At 39.4% G+C, this 16,929-nt stretch overlaps 2 protein-coding genes across 4 annotated transcripts in view; one reads left to right on the top strand and one right to left on the bottom strand.

The window, feature by feature from the left end:
- Positions 1-16,929, bottom strand: part of LOC139780518 (neprilysin-1-like) — a 127,692-nt gene that overhangs the window by 90,273 nt on the left and 20,490 nt on the right. The window lies entirely within an intron of this gene.
- Positions 12,296-14,988, top strand: LOC139780520 (uncharacterized). The gene has a single exon (XM_071719182.1). It carries the CDS (start codon positions 14,087-14,089, stop codon positions 14,714-14,716), a length of 630 nt encoding a protein of 209 aa, XP_071575283.1. The 5' UTR covers positions 12,296-14,086; the 3' UTR covers positions 14,717-14,988.

Genomic DNA, 16,929 nt, shown 5'->3' with positions numbered 1-16,929 from the left:
TAAAACATTTATTAACAATATAAGCTAGGTGAACAATAAATGAAAATCAGGCAAAATAAAACGTGGAATTAAATTTATTTATGATAGGTGTGAGTGTCGGATGCATGTGTAATGTGTGTGGATTCTTCGTGGATGTTACACTAGTTCGGAAGTGATCGGGCAGAATTTTTGTGGGGAAAATTATTCTGATTAGCTTCTTGCCCGCTATTATTACAATTGTGATTATAAATGGATTTTACATAATTTTTAGCTAGATATGTGTGTGGTGTGTATGTGTGTGTATGTGTGTGTGTTATACAAAACTAAATTACATTACAATTAAAAAATAAAATATAAATCGAACGTCCTAGTGGGGATTCTGACTCTAACACTTTCTTCTTGCTTATACTTGTATATAACACATCTTTATAGTGTCCAGAAATCTTGTAATGATATATTAACTGGTAAATATTAAAAACAATGTAACAAAAATTTTGATATAATAAATATTAATAATATTAATAATAATGTGGTAAATGGGTCAACTGTACGAGCTAAATATAAAGATGTTATTTTAATAAATTAATTTATTCACACAACATAACTAAAAAGATAAAAAAATAATCAAAAGTAAACGTTTTGGCTTTACTTAGTCTTTTTCAGTACATAGGTATACAAAATAATTCAACTAATCATATCAAGAAAATTAAAATTAAAAAAATTAAAAATATTATTGTCGATCGTATGTGAATATTCGCCGTTTTGCAATGTTGCAACGTTTCTGCAATGTGAATGGAAGCATCTGTGCTCTATATAGGAATTCTTACTCACAATCAGTAAGAAGTGACTCGTCAAATCGACATCAAATCGACATCAAATCGATGTCGAATCGATGAGTCATTTCAACATCGGATTAAAAGTATCATATTGATATCATTTCGATCTCGAATCAGGATTTTACATATAAACGGATGTGCACAGAATTATAACAGTAAAATTAAACAAAACAGTAACAGGAGTGACTGTCTATCATTTTATGTCAGTTCATTTAAGATTATTCGAAAATATGTTGAAATTCAAACAAACGTTGAGTTTTTTTAACCCTTGCCAGCGTTATCGAGCTTATTTCGACGTTTAAGCTAATTTGGACGTCGTTTCGACATCACAGTGGTCCTAAATCTCAAAAACCTGGCCAAAAGCCAAATTTTCAAATATTTAATAGAGTATTCAAATATGAAATTATATTATATCAAATATTTAGTGAACTAATTTATGCAATAATTATTTTATGAATATGCATTGCAACTTTGAAATACTTCCTTAAAGTCAGACAATCTTATGCACGCTTTTTATACTATTTTACAACTATGATATTGTGCTGTCTCCCACAATATGTATGTATGTATGTATGTATGTATGTATGTATGTATGTAATGATTTATTGCTTTCCCCGTAGGGTTTACAATCTAATACACTGTGGCCTTTTTTAGGGACGTACCCAACCCTTTACAAATACAGATTCTCCTCCATCCTTTTCGGTCCTCTTCGAACTCCTGCTTTCCTCCTCTCTCCTTTCTTTTCTCCTTTCTTTCTCCTCTCTTTCTCTTTACCCTCGTCTCCACCGATTTATCCTCGTCCATTTTCACCCTTAATCTGCTCCCTTCCTTTCTCCTTACCTCCAATACCTTCCACTTATCCTCCTCATTCCCCATCTTTACTAATATCGTCACCCAGTCCCCTCTCTGTCCTATCACGCTTACCTCTTTTACCTCCACCTTCACCTTTAATCCTTCCGCAAACAATCCCTTCACCTTCTCCCAACCCTGATAACCGCCAACGATAGAAAACGATAAAAAATTTCTTATCGTTTTTAATATGGTTAGTGAATCGTTTATTTACGATACTCTATCAGAAATTCACGTTACAAAATACTTGGGATCCTATTGTAAATGTCTTATCAGCTGCACATAAGTTTCTATAGTTTTTAATATGGTTAGTGAATCGTTTATTTACGATACTCCATCAGAAACTCACGTTACAAAATACTTGGGATTCTATCGTAAATGTCTTATCAACTGCACATCAGTTTCTATCGTTTTTAATATGGTTAATGAATCGTTTGAATCGGTTTTAGTCAATCCATTTCAATCGTTACGAATCGTGAATTAAGGAAACAGATTCATACCGATTCATTTCTTTCAATCGGTTTTTATCGTTTTGAAGAATGCCGGGAACGGGGCAACTAGCGCCAGGAGTCGGAGGCCGCTGGGCTCGGTGTTCGGTGTCCGAGACGGCTACCGCCAGGAGGTCCTTATAGGAAGAGATCCCTCCAGTTACGATACTGGATTTCTCTGCTTTTCGCCTCGCAGGGGGTCTGCTTATATATTATGACTGGATGTATTTTAAATACGAGAAGCGCTTTCCATCATGCGCGGCCTAGCGGCATTGTCGCGAACTAATCGCTGATTTGGTTGATGCGGATTCAATTTATATCATTGATATACGATAGAAAACGAACCGATTTGCTGCCGTAAAGAAGATGATAAGTTGTATGTCAGAAAATCCTGATAAGAAACGATAGATGTGTTGGTTCAGTTAAGTCATATAAATATCGATGAGATGTCTATCATTTTATTTTTATATATCCGTATTAATGCATACGGTAAAATTATTACCATAAATAACGATATATACTATATCGTGTATATACGATTGATTCAGACGGGCAATAATTGTACATATAGAAAACGATTCATAACTATAAAATTTGTATAGTTATTTCCTTATTCGGATCTAAAACGATAGAAACCGATTCGATTCGATTAATGTTTTATCTGTCTTCTAAATATGCAACGATAGAACCGATAAGATACGATTAAAAACAATACAGATATAGCCGTTTTCAATCGTTTTCTATCGGAGATGGTTACCAGGGAACCCTTCTCCTCTCACTTAACCCTTTGGACCAACGGCTTAACGTCTCTTTCCGAAAGACGGAGCCCAGTTTGCTCCGCACAAGAGCCTATCTTGCACGGAGGGCGCAGCTTTCGGAAAATAAATTCCATGTTTACATGCTCTAGTGGACTCGAACCTGGTTCTTCAGATTACGAGTCTGGCGCTCTACCACTAGACCACACTGCCGCTCTTAGTCTCCCACAATAATAATATTCTATAAATTTTTTTAAATTCCTTTGAATGACAACTTAATAAGGTCTTATTCTAACATATATTGTAATAGAAAATGCAATATACTGTTTTTATTAACATTTATAATATATTTTTGGTAATTATGTAGTAATACGGACCACCCTCCGATGACCTTGACCTTGACATATGTTGTCAAGGTCACCCTCCTGAGTGACCTTCGGAAGGTTTTAGCCGTTGCTCGTTATTCGTTAAAAAGTTATTAACAAAAAAAGTTTCAAAAATATAGCAGTTATTTTAAGTATTGAGAGGCATAAATAACTAATATTACGTCTTTTTCTTTTTTAAGTAGAGAATATCTCGTTTCGCGTGAAAGTTGCTGCTTTACCAAAACACAACATTTAAAGCAGTAAATTGTTGATAAATTGAAGTCTTTTTGTTAAAGCAGAGAATACTTTATTTCGCGAGAAAGTCGCTGCTTTACCAAAACAAGTAAATTTTTTTCTGAAGTAGAGAATACTTTATTCACTGCTTTAAATGTTGTGTTTTGGTAACGTAGCGACTTTCACACGAAACGAGGTATTCTCTGCTTTAAAAAAAAGATGTAATATTGATCGTTTATGTCTCTCAATATTTAAAACTTTTTAGACACAAAAAATAGTTATTTTTTAAGTATATGCGTGGAGGCAGTAGGTTCCGCCCTTCTGTGGTCACATGGGTTCGTGGCGTGTTTTACGAGCTCGTTTATTGTATATTGCCACAAATATTCACACAGATGATCGACTAACTTATCTTGTTTAATACCACCTCTACTTAAACGAGCTCGTAAAGCACGCCACGAACCCATGTGACAACTCGTTTCGCGTGGAAAGTATATGCGTGGAGGCAGTAGGTTCCGCCCTTCTGTGGTCACATGGGTTTGTGGCGTGCTTTACGAGCTCGTTTATTGTATATTGCCGCAAATATTCACACAGATGATCGACTAACTTATCTTGTTTAATATCACCTCTACTTAAACGAGCTCGTAAAGCACGCCACGAACCCATGTGACAACTCGTTTCGCGTGGAAAGTGTATGCGTGAACTATTTCGACTTTTTCATTAGTCATTTATGCCTTCCAATACTCAAATTAGCTGCTATATTTTCCAAAATTTTTTTGTTAATAACTTTTTAACGAATAACGAGCGACGGCTAAAACCTTTCGAAGGTCACTCAGGAGGGTTACCTTGACAACATATGTCAATATCAAGGTCATCGGAGGGTGGTCCGTATTACTACATAATTACCATATTTTTTAAACAGTAAAAATTTTACGAACGGATATGAATAAAATTGTCAATAGGGTAGAAGTACCGGTTTTGGCCACTTTAAGCATATTACCATCTTGAAACGCTTCAGATTCGAATAATTATTACTACAGCGGCCTTTCACATATATATTGTCCAATTTAGAGGAATATATTTTCGTTTTTTTTATCGTAAAAATGTTAAAATGACTCTAAGACAATAAAAAACGAGGGAAAAGAAGTTAAGTGCATTTTCACTAGTTTTGGCCATGCTTGTACTGGTTGTGGCTTCCTACTGCCCCACTTATGGCCATGCACTTGAATCAATGTTTCGATACACATACAGTGCTATAAGGGCCCGTGTGTCCCAATGTTTCTGGCACAGAGCTTTCAATATTCCGTCTCAATGTTGTACGTGGAACATCAAACATTTTACTTGCTAGTGAAACAGGAGTCCCACTGTGTATAGCATCCAAAGCATTTTGCACTTGCTGCAGAGAGTATGTAAAAAATTTTCTTTTCTTCACTGGCTCTTTTTTTTTTGTGTTGATTTTTTTCGTGGCGGCATTGTAGCCTAGAACCGCAAATAAATTTCAATTACCACCAGGAATCATTAAATAAAGTAAAAACATTAAATATTATGCTACGATAGGTCTGTTCTTTATAGCTGAACTAGCTGCATTAGTTTAGAGAGTTTATTTTTCTCCCTCTACATTGTGTGGAAGGAAAAAGAAACTCTGAACTAATGCAGCCAGTTCAGTTATAAAAAACAGATCTTGTATAATATCTAATTTTGACAAGTAAGCACCAGTTTTAATAGGATGGCCAAAACTGGGGCAAAGGGATAATTTAATGTACCGATTATGGCCATCGTTATTAATACGAATATTTTTAGTATTTTCGCTTTTGAACACTTTGAACCTCTTAGAGAAATGTTGCACTACCGATATGTAAACTTGGGATTCGCGCGCTGGCCACGGTCGTAAACGGACGTGTGCGGTTTCTCAGCTCGGCTGTAATTTCGTCGTAGTGAATCTTTTATCGCGGTGTGAGTGTCTCCCGCGTGTGACGGACGATTTCTCGCCGTCCCTTATCGTGCACTGCTGACGAATATTCGTCAGCACTCTCTATTAATCTTACACGCGTGAATCTAAGGAATCGAATTATCGTGCACGGTAACAACATCCAAGAGGCCACGGCCTCTTGCGTTAACGAGGGGGGAGGGAATCCGCTGCTACCTCCCCGTACTTCCTCGCCTTACGATCGTGATTCTTCCAATAATTATCACCGTTCTCGCGATCATCCAACTTCGTGTAATCGCTCACGTTCTGCGTCGGATCCGTCGCGCTCGCAGTCGAGATCGCGCTCGGGTTCGCGCACGCGTTCGCACACCGCCATTAATGCCTCTATCCCCTTTCCTGTCCATGAGAATTTCGAAGCGACTATTAATAATTTCGTAATAATCGATGGCATGGATGTCGATATCTCACTCTCGGATTCACCCAATAGTCTAGACTTCGTCCCGCCGACGATTTCGTCAGATATGAATCTCGCTGCCCGAGATTGTAACGATAGCATAACCTTTGTGTCTACTGCGCAGTCCTCTTCCGGTCAAATACCGAATGATTCTTCCGTCGATGTGAAAAGGAAGCGAGCGGCAAACGACACTCACGATTCCCGTGCAAGTAAGAACAGCAGATCCTTATCAAAAGGTAACAGCGAAAACAGTGCTTCAGACAATAAATCGAATTCAAGTTCGGCCTCGCCCACGGCGGCCCGTAAGTCAATTAACTCTCGCTATACGTCAGTCGACCTAAAACCATACATCGTTCACATACGCGCAATTGATAATGATCCGGATTCGGAATCCGATACCCCCAAGCCTATGAATACGCATCCTCTCTTAATCGGTCGCATCGTGATGCAAATTGTCAAAACCGGATTACTAGAGATTAAGAAAGTCAGTAAAGGCCACGTTCAGGCCACTTTCACGAATGCCGAGGCTGCCAATAGGCTCATCGACGATCTATCGTTGGTTAAATATAACCTCAAAGCGTTTATCCCCTCATATAGAAACGTCCGAACCGGTATCATAAGGGATATTCCCCAATCAATCTCGATCGAAGACTTGCTCGGCGAAATTGAATCTAATCCTAAAGCCATTGAAGCTCATAGACTTAACCGCCGTGTCAAAGACGGCAATTCTTTCGAATATGAACCCTCGCGCACGGTCTGCGTCAAGTTTGCCGGTCATATCCTCCCGGGATCGGTTGCTATATTTAAGGTAAGACATTCGGTCTCTCCATTCGTTCCCAAGGTAAAAATTTGCTTCACCTGCTACCGGGCAGGTCATATTGGTAAGTCCTGCAAGAGCAAGCCTAGATGCATCTTTTGTGGAAAAGATAAACACGATTCTGACATAGAATGTCCCGATAAACCTGCACAAAATAAATGCATAAATTGCGGCGGGCCTCACCTTGCCAAATCATTTGAATGCCCCATAATTGTCCAACTCCAAAAGGCATATGCTCTTGCTGCCACTAAAAACTTGCCTCTGTTTGAAGCAAAAAAAAAGATTAACGATGCTTCCAAATTTTCCGATAACGGTTCAGATTCAAGATTTGACTTTGTTAACTTTCCTAACCTCCCTTCTCCCAAACGCAACTCAAACCCCTCCCCTTCCTTCCCATATTCCCCCCCCTGTCCCCCTCCTTCTCCTCTTACAACAGTTTCGCAGCGCTGCAAAACCTCCAAGACTGCAACAGTCCCGCCTCCTATTCTAGTGCGTTATCAAAACCCCGCAGCTCGACTCCCCATACGAGTTCCTCCTCCTCGCGACGCGTTAATTTCTCGCCCAATCTTCCTAGTATCTCCAAAAACCGCAACAGATCAAGCTTTTCTTTCCCTTTTGTACACCGGAACGAGCTGATCTTTCCGAACGGCAGATCCAATGAAGAAAATCCTAACTCACCCCCAGTTCCGGATAAGGAACTTATTGCTCCCGAAACACCCTCCGATAACGCTATTCACACCTCTAACCCAGACACGTCTTCCTCAGAAACTCTCCCTTCTTCGTACAACCAACAGGAAATGTTCTGTCATTTATCTAACATCATAAATGAACTCAGTTATGCGCTGACTTACCTTAGTCCCTTTTTTATGAATCTCCCTACAGGAGGATCTTACGGCTTGTCCTCTTCCTCCCCCCTTGATTCCGCTCCCTCTCCCCCTATTGATGTGAGTTCTACCAATTATCTTCGCAGGTAGTAAGATTACTTCCAATCAGTCTCTTGCAGGTCCTACCAACATATTGTAATGGAATTGCAGAGGCATACGTAATAAGTTACCCGAGATTAGGGCCATAGCCCACAAATACGACATAATTTGTCTTCAGGAATCTCTATTAGTTACTGACAAACCCTTTGATCTTAAGGGTTTTAATGCGATTAGGCTTGATGCGGACGCGGCTGGCTCTAGAGGAGTCTGCACCTTCCTTAGAAACTGTTATGCATATTCTCTTTGCGATCTGACGGATCTCGCTGATCCCTCAGTAGAATTGGTTGCGTTCACTGTGCCCTTCTTAAATCAGGAACTATTTGTCTGTAATATGTACCGACATACTGGACAGGATACCCCGGTTTCCTTTTTCAATAACCTCTTCAATCACGCCCAACAATACAAATTTGCCATCTTTATGGGTGACTTTAATGCCCACCACCCGGACTGGCTGGATAAGAGAACGGACACAATCGGCGAAACTATTGCGACCGCCATCGCTGATTACAACCTGACTATTCTTAACGACGGAACCCCCACTTATTATAACTTATCTAATAACATCAACTCGGTTATCGATCTGTCGATCGTTTCCGCCAACCTGGCTGCCGTCTGTATTTACGATCACGAGCATAATAGATATTTGGGAGGCAGCGACCACCTTCCCATTATCATCCGTATAAACAGTCCGCGCGATCACTCCTAAACTTAAATTTTCCCATAAACTCAAGTTTAACAAGGATTCACTTGCGGATCTAACCTTGCTTCTGAATAAGGAAAGACAGAGTGTAGAGGATGTTGATGTTAGCAATGCACCAAACGCATACTCTCAACTGATATCCATTATCAAAACTTGCATTGCGTCCGCTCTCCAAAAGAAGAACACTTCTCCCTCCAGCTTCTCAGCTAAACGTAAGAAATTCCCGGCTCCATGGTGGAATGACGCGTGCGAGACGGCAGTTAACGATCGCAAAATCGCCGCCAAAAATTTTAAGAAGCAGACTCACTAGAAAATCTGTTGAAATATCAACGTTCTGTTGCTGTTGCAAGACGCACACTTAAACGGGAAAAAACCCGCGGATGGAAAGACCTCTGCGCCACATTCAATGCCAAAACCCCCATCCAACAAGTATGGAGATTCGTCAAGTCTTTCAAAAACCAGAACCAAGCTACTCGTCCCAACTGTGATATTGTCGAGGAGGAGAGATTGACTCAAGCTGCAATGACAAAGCTATGTCCCCCCTCATGTTCGCTCAGGGATCTTTCGCTGGAGGAAATGCTGGAGGAAGATTCCCGCAACGCAGAACGAACCGCCGCCTGGCTGGACGAGCCGATCACAAGTGAGGAAATCCATACAGGTCTAAAATCTGCAAAAAAGAAGTCAGCACCTGGTCTAGATCAACTGGACTACAATGTCCTTGCATCATTCCCTGAGTTCCTTTGGGAAAAGTTTCGTGTCGTCTTCAACGGCCTTTTGTGCAGTGGATCCTTTCCGGAAGACTGGTACACGTCGCTCTTAATATTTATACCTAAGCCTGGCGGCAAGGGAGTAAGGCCAATCTCGCTCATTTCCTGTGTCCTTAAAATTCTGGAAAAGTGCCTCTATAACCGATTAAGGTGGCATTTTGAGCACAACGACCTGCTCTCCGATGCTCAGCTTGGATTCAGGAATGCTAGATCATGTTTGGATAGTGTCATAGCCTTAACTAATGACATCAAGGCGGGCTTCCTCAAGGGAGCTTACACGGCGTCCGCTTTCCTGGACATCGACGGCGCTTTCGACAATGTTCTTCCTCACATACTAATCCGGGATCTCTATAATGAAGGAGTTCCAGCTCGCTTCCGCAAGTTCACTCTCAACCTAACTGGGAATAGGACAATCTTTTACGTCCAGAACGGCGTCAAGTCTGGTCCTTTTCACGCAAGAAAGGAAACACCCCAGGGATCGATTCTGAGCCCGACGCTCTTTAACATCTACTTCAGAGATATCGTTCGGTTGATCAACCCTAACTGCAAAATATTATTATATGCCGATGACATTGTTATCTACTCAACTGATAAAAATCTCGACAAGGCCATACAGGCCATTAACGAGTCAATACAGAAAATCTCAGCCTTCCTCTCGAGCAAAGGACTTTCGCTCTCGACGGTCAAATCTCAAGCAATAATATTCTCACGTAAAAGGACCTTGCCTCTCTTCATCCCTGACATTGTTATCAACGGCGACTCAATCAACTATAGTGAAGTAGTAAAATTTCTGGGCATATTCATCGACTCCAAATTAAGCGGCAAACCGCATTTCACTCATGTCATAACCAAATGCAGAAAAGCTCTCAACATTATGTCTGCTCTGGCCGGGGTTTGGTGGGGAGCCCATCCCCAACATCTTATGATGGTATACAAAGGCATCATTAGGAGCAATATAGATTACGGTTGTCAAGTCTTTCAATTGTCTAGTAACCTGACCATATTTGAAAAACTCCAAAGGATACAATACAAGGCTATTCGCACTGCTTACGGTTATCGGCAATCCACGCCGATAAATGTCTTATTAGATGAGGCCAAGGAGCCTCCACTGCACTACAGATTTAATTACTTGACTGCTAAACTGGTCCTCAAGAATATTGCGCAAGAGTTTAGCCCGGTTACCATCGGTTTGGACGAGCTGATCCCGCTCACCAGATCTCCTCGCAACCGTGAGAAGGCTTGCAAGATCATCCCCTCGTTCAGGTACTTCCATGCCATCATCGGAAAGACGAGTAAAATTCATCAAACCGTATCTCTGCCGGTATTCAGCCACAGTTTCCCATCACTGATCCACAATATTCAGTATACGCCTTTGTTTTTTCATCCGGACATACAAAATGTGAATTCTCTCTTCCTAGAGTGTACGAAAGATTTAAGGAGGGACGCCATCACGTTTTACACGGACGGCTCTAAGGATGATTCGGGATTTGTCGGCGCAGGTATATATTCGCCTGAATTAAAGATTCAGGTCATGCACAAACTGCCAATGGAGACCACCATTTTCTCCGCTGAGGCTTGGGCCATCCTCCAGGCGCTCATCATCATCTGGCAGCAAGACTTTGAAAAAGTTGTAATTTTTTCAGACTCCAAAAGCGTGTTGGAGAACGTTTGCTCGAACGCGGCAAACCAGCAAAATTACATTGTCCCTTGGATTAAGGAAAAGGCATATCAACTTTTGACCAAAGGCACCAACCTTCGTCTAATTTGGATCCCAGCCCACCGGGGTATCTCTGGTAACAAAATCGCAGACAAAACTGCTAAAACTGCCTCGAGAAGAGGCTATGTTCCTGATTTTAGAATTCCGCACTCTGATTTCTATTCAGTTGCTAGGGAAACCCTCCGTAAACGGGTTAGCGAGTACTTACGCTGTTGCGGTTCTTTCAAGGGCATATATTTTTATAACAATTTTCATACAGGTAAAGACCGTCCTTGGTTTCATAAAAAACCATTCAAGCGTAAAGAAATAGTCTTAATTAATAGACTGCGCAGTGGACACTACAACCTAAACCACAGCCTAGCTAGAAAAAATATAATAGATTCCGGTGTATGCCCTTGCGGCAATCTCAAACAAGATATGAATCACGTCATTTTTAATTGCTCTCTGTACTCCGATAAAGCCTCGCGCTTAGTTAGATACATGGAGGAATTTATTCCTCACTCTAGTGACATTCTTCCTTTCTTATGTAATCCTACTCATCGATTCATTCGCCTCCTTCTTGCTGTTTGTAAATCTATGGACCTTCAGCCTTAACCTCCTTCACGCGCAGGGAGTGGGGGCCGTAACGCTACGTTCGTGCCGGACTTGCGTGTCGTCGCGCGCGGTGACCACCGTCCGGTTTACCTTCTTGAAGCTGTGCCATCCGTGGCCTACGACATTGACTGGACAAACCGCCCGCGGTTTCTACGACGAGTGGTTCGCCCTGGCCATCTTTGGAGCTGTACAGCTCGAAGGCCATAAAAGAAGAAGAAGAAGAAGAAGATATGTAAACTTCCCGGGCGCTATTATACAATTACGTAACCTAAAAATGTTGCACATCTTACCTCGACGTCTTCTCGGCTGACGTAACGATTGGAATATTCGTATCCTTCTTGTCACAACGTACACTATTTTATTAAGTATAATAAAAAAAACAATTACAAATGCACGTTGTTTCCACCTTGAATGCTGCTTAAATATATAACGTCTCGAAAAATGACAGCTTTGAACAGTCACTGACTATGTGTAGACACGAAAAATCCTCGAAAGTGTTCGTGGTGGCCATAACCGGTGCAGTGGCCAAAACCGGTACTTCTACCCTATAAAAAGTGCGACGCAGAGTGACGCATTCTTTCTTATCTCATAACAAAGATTACAAAGCATAGAAAATAATAAAAAAAAAGTATTAGTTGCTCGAATCATAGCTGCTCCTTGCAAAATAAACCACACAATGTGGTAGCGCCTAGTGGTAGAATCCAGAGACGCGGTAGTGTCTCGCGCCAAGTATACGCAAAGAGACACCGCATATATTACTAGTTCATGAGATTAGTAATGACAATAGATGATAGCTTTGTCTTCTTTTGTTTATTTATCGCAGTATGTCAATTGTATATGTATGGTTTGTCAACAGCTCAATAATGCCTTACAGTTAGTTCTTTGTTTTACAAGGGAACGGTCGGAAGTGTCCCTACCCGATTTGGATGCGCTTTGGATATGTTGTTGAGCATCAAAAAATATTAGACTCGTATTTTTTTTTGCTGCTTATCTCGACGTTTATTGGTTGAAAAAACCCGATTTGGAACCTACCCGATTTGGATGCGCTTTGAATATGTTGTTGAGCATCAAAAAACATTAGACACGTGTTTTTTTTTTGCGGCGTATCTCGACGTTTAGGGGTTGAAACAACCCCTCGAAAATAACGGATTTTATAGTTTTTTGCGAATATCTTCGAAAATATAAGGCGTAACGACAAAAAATTTGTACGAAATGTTTATGGCTTTTTGTGCTCTTTAAATGGCGTAATCAGATTTTTCAAATTGGTCACATTTTTTAATTTAACCCCACCCCCACCTATTATTTTTGCCAAATATAACAATTTTTCCAACGCAAATTTAAGAGCGTCAAATGCCAAATACATCCATGTGTATTTTTATTATGAGACCATTATTAGATTTTTGGCAAGACGAGATGATATGTGGTATAGGCGTCGCGCTGTAGGTAGGTGTTGCGTTATTTCTGTTCAGTTGCGCCGTACGCTTAAAAATTTCCATTTCAACTCCGGGATGACCGAAAGCGCTGATGCAAAGGCCAGCGCAAGGCACTGACAGCGAGAGGTTAACGCTATTTCGAGAGTCCTAGACTAGCAACGGAATGTCGACTCCGACATTATAAATACCGCCGAATTGTAAGATCGGGCGGGCAGTCGCAAATCATAATCTGAACGAACACGTGCGTCACATTAACCGCTACAATAATATACTATCCCGGTTACGGCACAACAAAATCAACAACCAAATTCACGCATTTGAATATCATTTGCTTGTGTCATAATTCCGAAAAGCAAGCATTTCAGATCATAAGTCTGAAGTGTAAAGAACTGTGTTGTACGCTGTCGTTTTGTGAACATGTAAGTGCATTTTTATTGTTAATTTTTATTGGTTTCTTACGCTTGTTACTTTTTTCTTTGATATTGAATATAACTTTTTATTCAGCTCTTACTCAATCTTTGCCAGTCTTGCCAGTGACTATATAATCTTTTTTGTTCATAAAATGTCACGTTGTAAGCACCTACTATAGTATATTGTGCACCGAGAGAAAGCAGCGTTTTTCAGACGAGTGTGAAGTTTGCCACCCGAGCCAAAGGCGAGAGCGGCAAATCACACGAGTCTGAAAAAGCTTTTGATCCGAGGTGCACACGATATTTTTCACAACACTAATGAAAAGTTCGACTTTCATGCCTAGAGAGGGGCGAAAGTGACCAATTTCACGCTAGGGCGGCATAGCGGGCGGAAAGTAACCACTTTCCTTCCTAGGGAGGAAAGTCCAAGCATGGAAAGTCGAACTTTCCGTGGAGGTGTTGTGAAAAAATTATTTTTAGTTAATAAAGTTAATTTTTTTTGTTTGCTTCAAATTTCAGATTACCTCCTTGTCAGAGTATCAGAATATTTCAATATTTTTTATTGCTGTCTCTCTATTGTCATTACACACGCAAAACGCAGAATTATTATTCAGTTTTGATTAATTACATTTTGATTCACATACCTTTTGTAATCAAGAAATAAAGAAGAGAAAGAGACGGTATCAAACCTAACATAAAAACCACTCCATTAATTATAAAGTGCGTATTTATTTATATAATTAAAGTTCGAGACAAATATTTAATTTTAATATCTTTCAGAATGAAGTTTAATCCACACAATGTAATAATGCTACTTTCTGCAACTTTCACTGCTTTCAACTATTCACCAAGTCCGATAACTTCGGAGGAAGAAAAAGTAAAAGAAAACATTGAACGTATGCTGCTTGAAATACAAAACGAAGAATTTTACGTAGAAGAGGAAGAAACTTTAGGTTTTTATGATACATATGAGATTCCAGAACCGGAAAGAGTTGATTCATTTGAAGAAGATGATGGTAAAGTATATCTTCCGGAAGAAGTTATTTGCAGCTCTGTTGAGGCAACAATATCAAATGACTATAAAAGGCAAGCTGTGGAATACTGGAGGAGTGGTAAAACAAGGGGAAAATCGTTTGAAGGAGTTAAAAGAAGGTTCAGAAAAGTTACATCAATACGACAACTACGACGATGGGAGATCCAAATTAGTGAAGGTGGTAGTAGGTTGGAAAAATTAGAAAAAATTTCTGCATATACATTAAATTGTTTTAATAAAGCTCTTGAAAGAGGAATTATTATTCATGATATTGACATCGCACGATGGGCTTCTCGAGCACAAGAAGAGGAAAATGCGGCAGGATTCAAAGCTTCAGAAACGTGGGTGAAAAGATTTAAAATTACATGGCAAAAATAATAGGTGGGGGTGGAGTTAAATTAAAAAATGTGACAAATTTGAAAAATCTGATTACGCCATTGTAAAGAGCACAAAAAGCCATAAACATTTCGTACAAATTTTTTGTCGTTACGCCTTACATGTTCGAAGATATTCGCAAAAAACTATAAAATCCGTTATTTTCGAGAGGTTGTTTCAACCCCTAAACGTCGAGATACGCCGCAAAAAAAAACACGTGTCTAATGTTTTTTTATGCTCAACAACATATTCAAAGCGCATCCAAATCGGGTAGGTTCCAAATCGGGTTTTTTCAACCAATAAACGTTGAGATAAGCAGCAAAAAAAAATACGAGTCTAATATTTTTTGATGCTCAACAACATATCCAAAGCGCATCCAAATCGGGTAGGGACACTTCCGACCGTTCCCTTGTTAGTTCAACCTGAATAGAAGCACAATAATGTATTCGGGAAATATAAGTCGCTGCGAAATTCACACAATTATTTTAGAAAATATAGGTAAATCAGATTTAATTTAAGTGAAGACGAAAATGAAAAAAAGAACTAGCAATGTATATGAGAAACCATTTTTTTCATATATTATACTTTAATAAATGGAGGAGTAGCATGCGTATTAATAAACATTTTTTATGTAAAAATGTATAATATAGAGGTAAGTTCCCTATTATGAGACAGGATCTGTAGTAAGTATAGGTGACGCTACTCAGAGATTGGTAGGACGATGCGACATCATCATGTAGATGTAGAGACAGAGAGAGTTGCGAGGAGTGTCTTAAGAAGACTAGTATATTAATTGAGATATTCTGAATAAATAAACATATTGAAATACAACAAGTCTACAGTAATTATCAACAATAGTACATAGCGCAGTCGTGGAAGAACATTGGATAACACCTAAAGTAAGCCTGCAGGTTATCTGAGAAGATAAGAAACAGAAAGATAACCTGCAAAGCGCAACGTGGCAATAAACGATGGAGAGTGCTGGAAGGTTACCGGAATCGATGAGATTTGATGGAAATCTCAGTGATAATTTCAAGAGATTTTATCAGAATTTTGAGTTATACTTAATTGCAACTGAAAAAAATAAGAAAGCAGACCCAATTAAAATTGCCATCTTGCTGAACACTATAGGCAGTGAGGGGATAGAAATATATGTAATACATTCAGGCTTACAGAAGAGCAGAAGAAAAAATATGATGATGTAGTAGCCGAGTTTAAAAGGTACTGTGCCCCAAGAAAAAACTATGAAAGATTTGTGTTCAACAATCGCAATCAAGGAGTAGACGAGCCATTTGATCAATTTTTGGGTGATCTCAAGAAATTAATACAGTTATGTGAATATGCGGACCAGGAAGATACGATATTAGTGGACAGAATAATATTGGGCACGAATGATTTGAAGGTGCAAGAAAAATTGCTCAACATACAAAATATCACGTTGAAAAATGCGGTAGAAATATGCAGAAATTCTGAGGCCACTAAGAAGCAGTTGCGGAGTGTAAGAAACAAAGAAGAGGCTACAATTGATTTTATCAGGAAGAAGAAGCAATATGATAAAAGTAATGAGAAGAATGAAGAATTGAATAACGACGAAGGAAGTAAAAAGCAATTTAAGTGTAGCAAATGTGGAAGAACCCATGGATATAGAGAGTCCAACTTATGGGAAAACGTGTCATAAGTGTGGAAGAATGAATCATTTTAGCAGCGTGTGCAAGGCGAAAATAAAGGATGTAAAGGACATATTAAAAGACAAGGACAGTAAGTCAGAAGATGAAACTCTTTATGTAAATAGTATAGTCAAGGTAGGAGAAGTAATGAAGAAAGCCAAGTCAGTCTGGACTGAAACTGTGGAAGTCAATGGAAAAGCAGTAAGTTCAAGATAGATACGGGATCTGAGGTTAATATAATATCACTCAAGGAGTATAAATCGATAACTGAGGGTCAACAAATACAGAGGACACGTACGCTACTACAAGCATATGGAAGAACGAAGATTACACCAATGGGAAAGGTCAATCTAAGATGTAAAAACGAGGTTAAAAATAAAATGTTAGAATTTTTTGTAGTTGATATGAATGTAAAGTCTATACTTGAGTTACCTAGCATTCGAAAATTAGGTTATATTAAATGTACTAATAGTGTTAAGATGATTGATGATAAGGAAAAATTTATACAGTCAAATATTGATGTGTTTAAAGGTTTGGGTACATTTAAAG

Source organism: Temnothorax nylanderi, unplaced genomic scaffold (genome assembly GCF_030848795.1).
Source record: "Temnothorax nylanderi isolate EJ_2023f unplaced genomic scaffold, tnyl_v1.0 TNYL_tig0282_pilon, whole genome shotgun sequence".
NCBI lineage: Eukaryota > Metazoa > Arthropoda > Insecta > Hymenoptera > Formicidae > Temnothorax > Temnothorax nylanderi.
Note: the sequence above shows the minus strand (reverse complement) of the source record. Positions and strands in the feature narration are given on the sequence as shown.